Genomic DNA, 15595 nt, shown 5'->3' with positions numbered 1-15595 from the left:
ATACCATATTAGGTGTGTTTTGCCCATTTTCTAGGTCCCTTTAAAAACTAGAATGTCATTGCTGCCGTGGCTTATTGAAGATTATTGTGTGCAAGAGAGGGAGTTTCTTTTTTTCTTCTGACTGCTTTTTACATCTGTTTATTGTCAACAGATACTGCAGTTGTCTTTGAGAATACTTGAACCTTCAAAGAAACAAACGGTGTTTTGTCTTAGTGGTTTTGCATACGAAAAAACTTGATAATGCCCCCTGCTAAAGGGAGATCAAGCCTTCTTCCTTTTTTTATTCTTTTTGAAGTGCCATAGTGTTCTCACACAATGTAGGAGAGATCAGTAGGTGAAATTAAACAGTTATAAATTAAACAGTGTCTGTAGATGGCAGTCAGAGAAGCCTTTTTCATGCAAAAGTGGTTGGTTCTTTTTTATTTTCAAAGTTCTTTCAGCTTACAGAAAGGTAGACAATGGTCGGGACTAACCTGTGCAAAACTACCTGCATTAATTATGCTTTTACTGCTCCTCATCCATGTGGTCTTTTTACTCCATTGCCTGCTTTCATTTTTCTGTGTTGCTAACATTTTTACTAATTCTTAATATTACTACTTCCTAACTGGGAAGAATTAGAACCTTCTTAAAAACGTTTTGTACTTCGTAAGAGAAGACTTGAATAGCTTTGCCTTTGACACAGAACAGGGAACAGAGCTTAAAATGTAGTATGGTAAAGCTTGTGATTTTTTTATTTGTTAAAATGTGTATCCTGTGAGCAGCAGAGGTGACTTAGTATTGTGCTCTGAAAGGTTACTTTGGTTCTGCATCCAGCATTTTAAGATACTTGTGTGGTCATGCTGTAATCAAAATGACAGTAGTGTGGAATGTGAAAATGTATTGACAAGAGAATAAAGATCTTACAGGATAAACTGTAAGCATACTATTTATCATGCTTAAGTAAATTCAGACAGCTTAGGAAGTAAAAATCAAGTCAGACAGGGAATTCTTTGGTACAGTTTTCCTTAAGAGAACTGCACTGACATCTGTAATGCTCCTATTTAGATAGCCAGTTCCCGATTAGGAAATAGCAACCTATGAGTACAGTCTTCTTATTATTACTTTTTCTCCTTACTTTAATTTCCATGATAGTGAATCAGTTTTACTCCGTAGTTTCTCCTGTGCCATATACAGCATTCTTATAATAATTTGGTGACTCAGTAAAACAATAAAGCTGTAGGAATTTCCTAGCTTTATTTCTGTGTAATAATCCTATTGCATCCCAGAAAAGTAACTGATTGATGTGGGGTGTGAAAGAAATCTATGCAATAAACCAACGTGGCTCCTTGTGGTCTTCTTGGATGAGAAGAAAGAAATTGTTAAGCATCCTGTAAAAAAGATTTTTTCATATTTATTTAAATATGAAAAGTTTGTCTAATGTGAAGTCTTTAATACCATCATGTAGAGCCAAAAGAAACACTGACACAAAAAATTGTATTATGTTTGAGCAGCTCAGTACTCAGAGCACTGCTTTTGAGAGGATGTCCAGAACCAGTTGTTTAAAAATATTTCAGCAAAGGTACTTGGAAAACAGTATTACTTAGTTTACAACTTCTTGAGATAGGTATCCGTCATACTGCTTCATTGCTCTGCAAGAGTACATTGCTAAAAATATCCAGAAGAAATATGTAACACCCTTATGGATACTAGCAGTTGCAAGATTGTATGTAGTTCGCCAACCAAATTTTCCTATTGTGCTGTTCCCCCTAATCCTCCAAATCCAACACTTGAACTTTGCCTAGCACAATATTTTGGAAACAGCTTTAGTCATGAGCATCTCTTCCTGTTTTCTTTGCTTGCAAAAATTGCTGCTGAAGTTCATAATATGAGGAAGTTTGGACAGAAGCTCTCTTCTCTCTCTTCCTGGACCAGCACTTGAATTCTTATTAATGGTCCCTTTGTGTGTGTAAGAAATAGCTAGCAGATGAGTGTAACTTCAGGGTTTCTGAAGTACATCTGCAGGGTGTAGTGTGTGGGAGGTGTAGACCTCCTGCATGAGATCCTGCATCTTGTCCATACTCCCTGTGCTGTGGAAAACAGCTGTTTTACTGATGTGTTTGCCCTGGTAAAAAGAGCATTGATTTTCAGGCTAGCTATTGAAATATAAATTGTAATTATGCTTTTTAGTATGGATATAATAAATTCATTGGACACTATAGTCTATCTCAATGCATGGAAATTGTCTGCACTGTTTTCTGTTAGTAGTGACACCCTCCAGTCATGTAACCTCTCCCTTCCCCCAGATCACATTCTCACACATCCTTTTCATAATCATTTTGCCACATAAGAGGTATGATGTGATTGGCTGTATAAATCAGAAAGTTTTCTAGGAATCTGTTGGAGCTGCTGATGCTTGTATCTACAGGGTGCGTGTCTGCTAGACTTACGGTCTCTAAAGAGAGTTTTCCAAAATACGTCCCAGATTATATCCTACCTGCTTTGGGCTTTGACTTTGAGTCTTTCAGAGCTTCTCAGACTTACGAGTAAACCCTACAACCACTGAGTAAACCCTTCAACCAGTCTTTGATCTGGATGTAGCTGGGGGCTTGGAAATGACCTTGATTCTAGATAGTGCTATGCTCTCCTATTGGAGATCAGGGAGGAAGGTTGCATCCCAGCCTGCCTGCATAGCTTCCAAGTCAGACTGATGTTTTCAAAGAGATCTCTAACAACCATAAAACTAATGGGTGGACAGTCTATTTTAGCATAGTCACTTGCTCAGTAAGACCAGAAGTGCAGTGGTACCCTGAGAAAAAGAAAATTAATTGCTGCTTTCGGTCATTTTCATTCTCAACAGACATGCACCAGAAGGGATCAAGAGGGGGAGCAGCCCCAAGTACTGGCAGCATTAAACTCCTCTAGGCAGGAAGCAGCAGCACCAGATATATAGAATTTCTTCGAGGTTAGTTGTTGTTTTTCTTTCCTCACCAATAGGTTAGATTCTGGATCATACCCTTCTGTTTTGTGCTGCACCATAAATTGTTTGTTCAAACAAGACTCTGTTCATAATACTGAAGGAAATGAAATATCTTTCTCCTAAAGAATTTCTTACCTACAGACAGATAGGTTTTTGCTACACATTAAATTTTTTCTTGATACTTGTTTGGTCATTGACTAACAACACTGCTTTCCCCATAAAATAGGATGTTGTATTCATATTTCTGTTATTTTAATTTTAAAATCATCTGTGGCTTTAAGTTGAATTGCTTTAAAAAATAGTCTCCCACTGTTTTCCAGTCTAGAAGAATTTTCTTTGACATCCATGTCAGCAGTTGAACACCATTTTGAAGGAATCGTTGACACAGATCTGCTCGCTTTGAAACGAAATGTAGACTTTGTCTCAGTGTAGTTTTTCCACAGTAGCAATGGAAGTTTATGGGAATGTACTAATAATATTAACTGGAGATGGGGAAAGAGGTAGTCCTCATAAAGCTCTTCACACTATGCAACTGCAGTATATCACATACTACTTGTGTTCTAAATACAATGTGTATCAGTGATTGAAAAACAAAAATGCAGAGTGTTGACTGGGGGGTGGGGAGGCATTTAAACATACTACATTTCCTGTTTTCATAACTACAGTGTTTATTTTACAGGTCTTCTAATGAAATATTTTAGCAGTGTCCAATGATTGGGTCAACCCAATAAATTTTAAGCTAAAACAGGTGAAGTCCTGTAGAGCTGACCGTCCATGACTACTTTTGTTCATTAAATGCCTATGGAATTAGCCCTGCATGCCTCTGATTTGAGTAATAAAACTATAGCTTAAAATTTATTCCTGTTTAATTGCAGTATTTGTCTTAATTGTTTATAAAAACACCACAGAAGTCCATACACAAAATGGAGATTTCCCTCTTCGTGTCAGAGATGTGGAAAAAGGAGAGTCACAGAATCACACAGAATCATCTAGGAGTCAATTAAGTATGTTTTAAAAATTGAAAGTGTGTTCACTTTTATTTCAGTAAGTGGGAAATGGCTTAGCAAATCTAAGCCATTTTTTCCATGATGAAGGAAGGTGTAAGAATTAATGAAGTCTAAGATGAAGGAAAGGATGAATTTGTGGAGAAGGAAATTATTTTTCTGTGTTTTCCATTTTTGTCAGTTTTTATTAGTCCCATAAATACTCTTACCTGCTGTGTCCCCTTAAGCACACAGGAATAAGGACCTACCTTAATTTCTTCCAAAGATATAACAACCAGCTTCAGAGCTCTATTCCTTTTCTTCCTTCCAGATAAAAGGTGGTGCCATGGTGCAAATGCCTAATGATTCACTGGGAAAGAGAATGGGACCTTTGTTACGGTATTGAGAGCTGGGGCAGAAGGGGGGTTGACCAAGTTCCTTTGTAGTCTAAGCCAGAAATGGGTATCAAAAAACAGTCAGTTCAAATAGGCTTTGCTCATATTACAGGAAAAATGGCATGGATTTATTGCTGGCCTAATTTCTGCTCTTGCTAGCCTGAAACGTGTTGTGATCTCTACTTCTGTGGATTCTGGTTTTGAGGTGGTTCTTGTTTCTGAGTGATTTAAACATCATCCTGGAAGAAGATGATCAGAAAGCTGTTGAGATTGCTTTAGAAATTAAAAGCACTGGTGAAAGGGAAAAAAAACCCAAACACTTTATCAAGGCTTACAGGTCACCAGTACCCCCTCTTGTCTGAGAAATTAGCCTGTCAGTTCCAAGAGTGAATGTGGCATTTAGGCAATAGCATAGTATGCCTATATGGAAGTAAATTATACTTGATTAAGAAAAAAAAATATCTGCAATATCTTGATTAGGTCACATATCTCTGGTAGCATCTCTTGCACGAAACTAGTTTTATGTTGTGTTGTAACTTTAGGAGCAGCTTTTACTCTGCTTGCTCTGTACCTACATGTGTGCAGAGAAAACAAGGGACATGATGTGGCTGCTTTCTCCTGTAGTGGCTGTGATTGTGCCTGCAGTCTAACTCAGCTGGGGAAGAGGGAAGGGGTATCACCTGTGTTCTGTGTGTCTCTGTATGAGAGATGTAGGACTTCTGTTGCTGACAGTCCTATTCTCTGTGACGACCCTAATTAAATCTGAAGGGAAGTTGTGAAGTAGTTCAGAACTGCAAATGGACATGTCTTGTTCTATGTTCTGTGACAAATTCTATTCTCAGTTGTGTTGGCTTAAAAATAGTACTAGCACATGGGCTTATTTGGGCTTGGTTTCTTCCCCATTAAACATAATTTCATACAGGGGTTTTTGCTAATTAGTAGTTCCTAGTCTTTTCATAGGTGGTCCTCCTTACCACCGCTCATTCCTCTTTTTCTCCATCTTCCTTCTGCTTCTGCATTCTCACACTTTCTGTTTCTACCTCTGTTCCTCATCGCTAGTTCTAGCAACACCGATTATAAGCACTAATAAGCTTGGAGAAGCATATTAACATGTAGTTCTGGTGTGACTCATTGTTGAGAACTCATTAAATGGATATAAGGTCTGAATTTTGATGTTAGATTGCCCCGCAGAATCTGGGCAAGAGGCCATTTTAATATGAATGATATAAACGTATGGTTCTTTCATGGATGGCAGCTTCCCTCGTGACAGTGATATTTTTGTATTTGTTTTGTGTCAATGAATGACAGACTCATTGTGAGTGATGTTAAGCTGTTTTCTGAGTTGTATGTTAGCTCTTGTGTTCTAGGGTTTTAAGGGTTTTCCTTTTCTTTCTTTTTTTCCCCTCCTTTAGACCATTTCATGTGGAGCCTACAAACATAGTCAGTGTGAACGATGACATGCAAAGAGTCACTGATGAAGCTTCAGCAATGAATAAGCGGATTCATTACTATAGCAGGCTCACGTCTCCTGCAGACAGGGCATTGGTAAGGCAAAGACAGGGCCAGATTAACTGTGTGATCTCTGGCATCCTGGGTCTTCCACAGACTAGGTTTATAAAAGAAACAGAAATAAAGGCAGGGGGAAAATCGTTCTGCAGCTTGCTTTGAAGTAAATATCAAGTAGCTGAGTGCCTTAACAATGTCTTGTGTTATCACAAGTTGTGATTGACTTGCTGTGCAATGACCTCACTATCCAAAGAAAACATACAAACAGCTTGAATTTTATAACAGAGTTCCAGGTTTCCCAGATGTGTGTACTCATTTCTCCCATCTGAAAGAGGATTTAAGCAGTGGTCAGCTGCAATGATTGAACTAGCGTGATATGTGCACAGTATGTTACAGACATTTTGCAGAAGAAATATCTGTTTTTCTGCTATCTAGCTAAAAACCCTATTAACTGTTTTTTTTTTTTTCAAGGCGAGAAAATTAATGTAGTCCAACGTTTTTTTTAAAATGCACTTCTCATGGAAAGATTTTGTGATTTATAGGAGTTGGCTTGCTGTATTTGGAACAATAGTTACTTTGGTGTTACTAAGTCTTGTTTTTTATCCATTTGTTAGATTGCTCCTGATCATGTACTTCCAGCTCCTGATGAAATCTACGTGTACAGTCCATTAGGAACTGCTTTTAAAGTTGACAGTTGCACAGATGGCTATGGTAAAAACTCCAGTATAGTGACAATGTATGTTAAGCACCTTGTCATATATTAGCCAGAAAATGCATTATTACTGAATGTTCTATATTACAGAATCACAGAATCATCTAGGTTGGAAAAGACCTTGAAGATCATCCAGTTGAACCATTCACCTAACATTGACAGTTCCCAACTACACCATATCCCTCAGCACTATGTCAGCCTGACTCTTAAACACCTCCAGGGATGGGGACTCCACCACCTCTCTGGGCAGCCCATTCCAACGCCCAACAATGCGTTCTGTAAAGAAATGCTTCCTAATATCTAGTCTAAACCTTCCCTGGCACAACTTGAGGCCATTCCCTCTTGTCCTATCGCTTGTTACTTGGTTAAAGAGACTCATCCCCAGCTCTCTGCAACCTCCTTTCAGGTAGTTGTAGAGGGCAGTGAGGTCTCCCCTCAGCCTCCTCTTCTCCAAACTAAACCCCCCCAGTTCCCTCAGCCGCTCCTCATACGACCTGTGCTCCAGACCCTTCACCAGCTTCGGTGCCCTTCTCTGGACACGCTCGAGTCATTCAATGTCCTTTTTGTAGTGAGGGGCCCAAAACTGAACACACTAATCGAGGTGCGGCCTCACCAGTGCTGAGTACAGGGGTAAGATCACTTCCCTGTCCCTGCTGGCCACACTATTTCTGATACAAGCCAGGATGCCATTGGCCTTCTTGGCCACCTGGGCACACTGCTGGCTCATGTTCAGCCGGCTGTCAATCAACACCCCCAGGTCCCTCTCTGACTGGCAGCTCTCCAGCCACTCCTCCCCAAGCCTGTAGCGCTGCTGGGGGTTGTTGTGGCCCAAGTGCAGCACCCGGCATTTGGCCTTATTGAAACTCCTACAGTTGGCCTTAGCCCATCGCTCCAGCCTGTCCAGGTCTCTCTGCAGAGCCTCCCTACCCTCGAGCAGATCAACACTCCCACCCAACTTGATGTCATCTGTAAACTTACTGAGGGTGCACTCGATCCCCTCGTCTAGATCATCAATAAAGATGCTAAACAGGAGTGGCCCCAAAACCAAGCCCTGGGGGACACAACTCTCTGGGCCTGGCCATCCAGCCAGTTTTTTACTCAGCGAAGCATGTACCCATCCAAGCCACGAGCAGCCAGTTTCACCAGGAGAATGCTGTGGGAAACGGTGTCAAAGGCCTTACTGAAGTCAAGGTAGACAACATCCACAGCCTTTCCCTCATCCAATAAGCAGGTCACCCTGTCGTAGAAGGAGATCAGGTTTGTCAAGCAGGACCTGCCTTTCATAACCCCATGCTGACTGGGCCTGATCATCTGGTTGTCCCACATGTGTTGTATGATGGTACTCAGGATGAGCTGCTCCAGCAGCTTCCCGGGCACTGAAGTCAAACTGAGAGGCCTGTAATTTCCCAGATCATCCTTCCGACCCTTCTTACATATGGGCGTCACATTGGCCAATTTCCAATCTGTCGGGACCTCCCTGGTCAGCCAGGACTGCTGGTAAATGATGGAAAGCGTCTTGGCGAGCACCCCAGCCAGCTCCTTCAGCACCCTCGGGTGTATCCCATCCGATCCCATAGACTTGTGTGTGATGCAGTAGGTCACTGACTATCTCCTCCTGGAATGTGTGTGGGGGTCGTTCTCCCAGTCTCTGTCTTCTGACTGAGGAGGCTGGATTCCCGCAGTACAACTAGTCTTGTTATTAAAGACTGAGGCAAAGAAGGCATTAAGCACCTCAGTCTTTTTCTCATCACTTGTTACCATGTTTCCTCCTGCGTCTAGCAAGGGATGGAGGCTCTCCCTGCTCTTTCTTTTGCTGTTGACATAGAAACATTTCTTGTTGTCCTTGATTGCTGAAGCCAGACTAATTTCTAGCTGGGCTTTAGACCTCCTGATTTCCACCCTGCATAGCCTCACAGCCTCTTTGTAATCACTGTGAGTGGCTAGCCCCTTCTTCCAAAGGCCGTAAACTCTCCTTTTCTCCCTGAGTTGTAGCCAAAGCTCCCTGTTCAGCCAGGGTGGTCTTCTCTGGTGCCAGCTTCTCTTGCAGCACCTGGGGACAGCCTGTTCCAGTGCCATTAAGACTTCCTTCTTAAAGAGTGCCCAGCCTTCCTGGACCCCTATACCCTTCAGGACCGTCTCCCAAGGGATCCTGTCAAGCAGGTGCCTAAACAAGTCAAAGTCAGCCCTTTGGAAGTCCAGGATGTCAGTTCTGCTGCCCCCCTCCTGGCCTCTCTAAGAATAGAGAACTCTATTATTTCATGATCACTGTGCCCTAGTTGGCCTCCAACTGCCACATCATCCACCAGTCCTTCTCTGTTCACAAAGAGGAGGCCCAGCAGGGCACCTTCTCTGGTTGGTTCACTCACCAGCTGTGTCAGGAAGTTATCTTCCACACATTCCAGGGATCTCCAGGACTGGTCCCACTCTGCTGTGTTGTATTTCCAGCAGATGTCTGGGAAGTTAAAGAACAAGGGCAAGTGATCGTGAGATTTCTCCTGAGTGCCTACATAATATTTCATCCACCTCTCTGTCCTGGTTGGGTGGCCTGTAGTAGACAACATCTACCCTGTTGGCCTTCCCTCTGATTCTAACACAAAAACACTCCACCCTGTCTTCACTACACTTGTGCTCAAAGCAATCGTAACAGTCCCTAACACACAGCGCCACCCCACCGCCTCTCCTTCCTTGTCTATCCCTTCTAAAGAGCTTGTAGCCATCAGCTGGCACACTCCAGTCATGGGAGACATCCCACCATGTTTCTGTTATAGCCACTACATCATAATTTTTCTGTTTCATCATAGCTTCAAGCTCCCTCTGTTTGTTACCCATACTGTGTGCATTGGTATACATGCACTTCAGATGGGATGATGTCTCCAGCACCTTTTCACATTTAGAGGTCCTAATTCCAGCCTGACCTTTCACAGGTGTTACCACAGTTACTGATCCATCAACATATCCCTTGCATCTTTTTTGTGCTGCATGTCTCCATCCCTTGCCTCCCCTGAGATGACAGGGTGAGGGTCATCACTGGCACATCAGCACACAAACTTTGGTAATCTACCCTGGGACTTACATCTGGGAGTTCCAGTTTTGTCCCCTTCCCCCTTCAAATCTAGTTTAAATCTCTCTCACTGAGCCCAGCTCACTCCTGCCCCAAGATCCTTTCCCCCTCTGGGACAGGTTCATCCCATCTGATGCCAAAAGCTCTGGTATCCTGTATACTAACCCGTGATTGAAAAATCCAAAGCCCTGCCGGTAACACTAGTCTTGGAGCCACAAGTTCATCTGTTGAGTTCTCCTGTAATTGTATATGTAACTATTGTTGCTAAGAGGATAGTATGAAGTAAGAGTGCTGCTCAAATTATTTACTGGGTTTTTTCTTTTCTTCCTAGATTTATGATATGGAATACAATGATGGGTACATCTATATTAAGTATCCCATGGGGAATAAAACAGGTAAAACTGTGAAAAACGCATGTGTATGAAAATGTTTTTGGTAACATAGCTTGCTCTTCATTTTTCCTTAGCGTTACTGATAAATAAGCTAGTGTATTTCTCCCTCTTAACAGGCAGGCTTTACTTCTGGAATTATTCTCATCTTGCTGATGGGTATTTTGACTCTTTATTGCTGCTACAGAGTTGTGAAATCACGGAAAATGATACGTAAGAAATACAAAGCTTCATAACACAAATACTTCTATTAAGTGTGAAATACAGAGACCTAACAGATTCTTAGTTTGTCTGTATCTTTACTATATGTTAGACCTGACCTGCAAAGTGTTCCTTTGAATGTCTCCCTACTTCTGTAGACTGGATCTAAGCTCTGTAAACTAAGTGTCTGTCTTCCCTTACTAGATTATCCTTCAGTTCCTTAGGACCTAAGTATTATAGCCAAACCCAGACTCTTACCAAGCAAGGTTTCAGATGGTCGCTTAGTAAGCGTTTGGGGACTTAACTGAGTTAGAGGCTTTCATTTCTCCATAAATGCTGTCCAGTTCTCTACATGTATTTCTGATCATGTCCCACAGTGGAACAGTGTGGGCTGTAGCTGCAACCACTTGTGTTGTATGCCTGTACAACCCTAATATTTGTATATATTCTGTGTTGGAAGCAATTTATGGACAATTGCCTCATGTGACAGTGGTTCTACTTAGGATGTACTTCTATTGTTCAAAACTCATCTTGCAGTTGATGCATAAACTAACCCCTTACTTGCTCAAATAAAGGCAGTTAAGACCTCTAGTTTGTGAAAACTCATTTCAGAGCGTTGCTGAGGACTAGTTCCTGGTCTGACCTATGTTGCCATAACTCTTGCAAAAGGCTGTAGCTGCAAATGCCTGGCTGCATTTTTGACACCATGTCTTATTCCAGTGCTTCTGGATCAAAGTAATAGTATGGCCACAATAAAAGCTTCTACTTCTTCAGGCTCCTTCAGTCAAACGCCTAATGAGTGTATACTTTAAAGCTAACAGCAATCTTCTTAGCCCTTGGAAGCACTGTGAATTTGTGTCAGAATATTCTGAAACAAGAACACATCCTGTCATGAAGAGTTCTACTGACTCTAATATAACATTTTGTCTAGATATGTTTCTGGTTTTTGTATCTTCTTCAGCTTTAATAGATACCTCAAACTGGGAATTCCCAGATGTTTGCAAGTATTACTTTGGATCCTTTGGTCAATGGTCAAGCCTCTTATTTTCTATGGTATCGCTGGTTGGAGCCATGGTTGTTTATTGGGTGCTTATGTCCAACTTTCTGTTCAACACAGGAAGGTTTATATACAGTAAGTATACATTTTTGGTTAACTTTCACAGCTATCTTGTGGAAAGATCAAGACTTTATACTGAAAAAGGGTTGTCCATATCACTTGATTTTTCTGTTACTTTCTGTGAAAAGTTAAGTGAGAATAAGTAACTATGGGCACAGTCCTGTATGCTTTCAAAGCCAATTTCTCAATTGCTCTTTTAAAGTGTGATTTTAATGAAAGACAGAGTATCAGTTATCTGATTTGCATGTCAGTAATGAGGCTTTTTGGTGTAGTTTAAACAACCCAAACCTGGTTGCTTGTTTCCACTTTGTATTTTCACTCACGCCTTGTTTGCATGGGTGTAACTATTTGAACAGCCATATAACAGACTAGGCTGTTGAAATCATCCAGGTTAATGAAAAAAAAATCTAGTTTCGCTCTAGATTTCAACAAACACACTTAGAGTGCTGCCATATAGAAAGTTTCTGCAAGAGCTGTAGCATGGAGAAAGAAGGATTCTTAGTCTGGCATTGTTACAAAAAAAAGTATCGATTAGTTATACCCTTGTACGTGCACAGACACACAAGCTTTTGTGGATACAATCAATTAGGTATGTAGAGTTGTGAGAATAAATGATGGAATTGAGAGCTTTGAAAATCTGACTCATGGTGTTGAATAGCATGAGTAAGATTTAAGGATTTCTGTTTTGAAGGTAATTAACAAATCTCTGAGGCAAATAACAGCACAGACACTTATACCTCTTAAACAATGTTTAATTAAGAGTTCCCACCATCCCTGAAGGACATACTTTATTGGTTAATGACTGGTGTACTTTACAGCTGACCTAATTCATATGTTAAGACTGTTTCATTTTAGACTTTGTGGTTTTTTTTAAAAAAGGTTATCACTTTAATCCTAAATTATTCTAAACCAAATAACTCTGATTCTAATAAGCAAACATCAGAATGATCAAACCAGTTCCTTCTCTGGGAAAAGTGTCCCTGAGATTGGCATATTATTTTATCACTTACCTATATTTATTCAAGGCTCTTATTTCATTTGTTTGCTCTGTGATAACTTTGATCATTGGATCCTTGTCGTAACTTTCATTGTGGCTACTTAATTACTAGGTTATAGAATGGGTAATAGGATGTAGGTTTGACACAAGGGCATCTTGCAGCCATGCATTTCTAAGTTATTCTAAGCAGGCTACTGTATATAATTCTGTTACGTTCAGATGACTTCCTAAAAAATCTGCACATACAATTTAGGTGGGAACAAACTGATTTCCTGAAGGAGGATGGTCTAGAAAGTAGTAGTACGCAAAGAATGCAAGAACTGTAAGCCAAGTATAATATCCTGTCTTTTTTTTTTTTTTAACATGATCTGCCATGCTTTTGTTCTGTTTTTGTTTTATGAAACAGAAATAAACCCAGAAATGCAATTGTTAGTGCTAAAACACTTCTTAAGTACAGAGGAAACATAAGTTGGCTATCCATCTAGAACTAATTTTAAAGTGCTCTAATTCTGTAAATTATCAATTATTTTGATGGCTTCAGACTAGGTACTGGTTTTTTAAGTAGCCACACAAAACAGTGGTGAAGTGAGGAGGTGATGAGTGATTTTAGTTAAATCTTTGACTGTTGCATACACTGAACTGATATCAGTAAGTGTGAGAAACTCAGCTGTGATCCAGATAGTCATAAATCAAAATGAAGAAACAAAAAATAGTTTTCTTCCCGCAAGACTTTACTTTCTTTATGAGAAACAAGCTGCTGTTAATTGCAGTTAAAAAAATCTGAGGCCTACTGCCCCAGTTGATTTTCTGTGTGAATAATACACCCACATGCAGTAGAAGCAGATTTTAACCAGAGACACAGTAATTAAATTTCCAAGCTGATGGGCATTTTCTGTGTGTATATATGCATAAATACGAAGAATTTGCTATCCCATACTCTCATGCTGGTGAAGTTGTAGAAACTTGGAAATATCTGATGTGGCAAAGCAGTAAAGTAGCACAGGAGTGTACTAGAAACAAAATACTAGAGGTGGCTGTAGACAGTGAGACTTAAACCTTTTTCCAGAGATTCCCTTCTTTAAAATACAACAGGGAAAAAGCATCCCACAGAGCCTCTTCTGGAAAAAAAAGATGAGAAAAATGAGTAGGGGAAGCTTTTTCCATATAATACCATCTGAACTAAGGGTATGGTTGCATGCACTTCTTTGCTGTCCCCAAAAAGGCTGGTGTTAAGACGCATCTCCTCATTAACCAACTGTACAACACTGCAGTCCAAGGAGCTGGGACAGGTGGAGGTGTGCTAAGGGAACAGAAATGAGCATCTGGGAGGGGAGACTCAGGAACTTCATAAATGGACAGGGCTGCTGAGAAAATAGTGCAGTGGGGTGCTACTTTAAAACAATTCTAAAAGAAAGTTTTAAAATATCCACTTGGTTTTGGGGGGAGCGCAAGCTGCTGTATCACGCCTCTGATGTAATTTTCCAAGATATTTCCTTACTTAATTTTTATCAAGTCAACAGATTAAAGCCTAATAGTAGATTTGGGACATTGATAGTAAGATTTTCTTCTTTTCAGACTTCGTTCATGACATTAATGTAACAGATATTGTTCCTGGCACGAATGGAAGTAACAAAGGTAAGAAGAACATATTAATATTTTGTTTCCTGGTTTGGAGTGGGTGTTTAAAGGCAAATCATCACGTTTCCATGCCTAACCACATTCCAGTTATAAAGTTTATGTTATGAGTTTGAACTACCTGGGTTTTTTTTAAAAATGTCATTTTCTATCTGGTATTTGTACTTCCACAAATAACCACACACTTGGAAAGCTTAATAACTGGAAGGAAAATAAAGAAAGTAAGTGGGGGTGGAAATAAGGATTAAAGAGCAGATTACAAGTTTGTGTATACCCAGAGAGATCCTTAAAACCATGAAAGTTAGACCTCTTAAACAGTAGTTCCACAATGAGGGATTGCCATAAGGAATTTTAACTTTCGCACCCTAAAACTGAGGCGCATCAGATCTGTTTGCTGTTTAAAACCTTGGCTGGGGCATCTTTGCTCCTCACCACCTCTGCAGCAACATTCATATTTAAAAAAATGCTATAAGAACAGCTTTAATGATGCTGAGCACAAAAAGAAACAAGTGTCAGGCTATATGAGCATTGACTTGTGTTTTGTGGAGAGTCTGACATTTGCACAGCTAAGGGAAGAAACTGTGGTCAACTATGAAGATAGGTCTGTGGAAGTTCTTAAGTAGGCAGAATAATGTAGAATGAAGCCAGGAGCTAGACATTGGCAGCCTCTGATCTTCCTGCCTATGTATAGTAACCAAACATGTAGTGTTTTGTTACAAAGCAGAAAGTTTTCTGTATCCTGGGTGCTTATGGGTGTGAGGAAACGTTTCAGTACCAGCCAGACAGCTGTGTGTCACACTAGCTGTCACCATGTTTCTGGAGAGCAGCTGTTTGGAGTCAAAGAAGTTGAGAAATAATTCTGAAAACCAGTTGATTTGCATTTGAGCTGGTGTTGAATCCTGTTTCTCCTGCAGTCCTTACTAGCAAGGCACCAATAGCTGCTGCAGTGCTCTTTCTTTTATGCTCTCTCCTGCTTCTGCTGTTCTGTCCCATTTTTATACAGCAGGGGGTATAACTTGGAGACAGAGCAGACAGCAATATTCCACAGCATCCTCCAGCAACTAGAAGATTTAAAGCAGCTGCTTCACTACATTAAGGGCTACCAGATGCTCAGATGACTCTTGGCAGGGCATTCAGGGCTACCAAAGAGATCAGTAAGAACAAAAGCATTTTTCAAGGTCTGTGAAACAATCCTCTCATAAGTAATGGAGAGAAAGCAAATGAGAAAACTGGAAGTAAAGTAACATAATGGTCTCTCAAGAAATTTGATAGAACACTTTTTACACTTTTGCCTTTGTAACAGAGCAGGCGTGCAGCCAATGCAGAAGGGAGGCTATTGGGTATTGTGGAATGCCAAAATTTAAAACAAGACATTATGAGAACAGTAAGACAGGTTCATATTTCAACACATAACTTCATAGGCATGTGTTAGAAAGAAATGATGATATTAACAAAAATCAAATAAACAGATTTGATCAAGGGCTCTTTTTGGTTGGTTGGTTTTGTTCCAGTCACTTGTTCAGGTGCTGCCATTGTTCAGCCACCATTGTAACAGGCGTGTGACATTCCCTTTTGGCAGCCTTATGGGTGCATATCTTAAATTGCTTCCGTTGTGTTGTCTAGCAATGATGTACTTGCACCTG

General features: G+C 40.4%; 1 protein-coding gene across 8 annotated transcripts in view; it reads left to right on the top strand.

Moving 5' to 3' along the window:
• SLC38A9 (solute carrier family 38 member 9) overlaps window positions 1–15595 on the top strand; it is a 47234-nt gene that overhangs the window by 4477 nt on the left and 27162 nt on the right. For 5 of the 8 annotated variants that reach the window (XM_074812406.1, XM_074812407.1, XM_074812408.1 and 2 more), the window contains exons 3-8: window positions 5747–5879; window positions 6455–6576; window positions 9945–10008; window positions 10122–10215; window positions 11165–11335; window positions 13893–13952. In XM_074812406.1, coding sequence (XP_074668507.1) covers window positions 5747–5879; window positions 6455–6576; window positions 9945–10008; window positions 10122–10215; window positions 11165–11335; window positions 13893–13952 — 644 coding nt within the window. Of the gene's footprint in view, window positions 1–5746; window positions 5880–6454; window positions 6577–9944; window positions 10009–10121; window positions 10216–11164; window positions 11336–13892; window positions 13953–15595 lie in introns of those variants that run through there. The other 3 variants (XM_074812414.1, XM_074812413.1, XM_074812411.1) reach the window with 3 other exon arrangements.

This window comes from Strix aluco, chromosome Z (genome assembly GCF_031877795.1).
Source record: "Strix aluco isolate bStrAlu1 chromosome Z, bStrAlu1.hap1, whole genome shotgun sequence".
In the NCBI taxonomy this organism is placed as follows: domain Eukaryota; kingdom Metazoa; phylum Chordata; class Aves; order Strigiformes; family Strigidae; genus Strix; species Strix aluco.
This window is presented reverse-complemented; position numbering and strand designations above follow the sequence as displayed.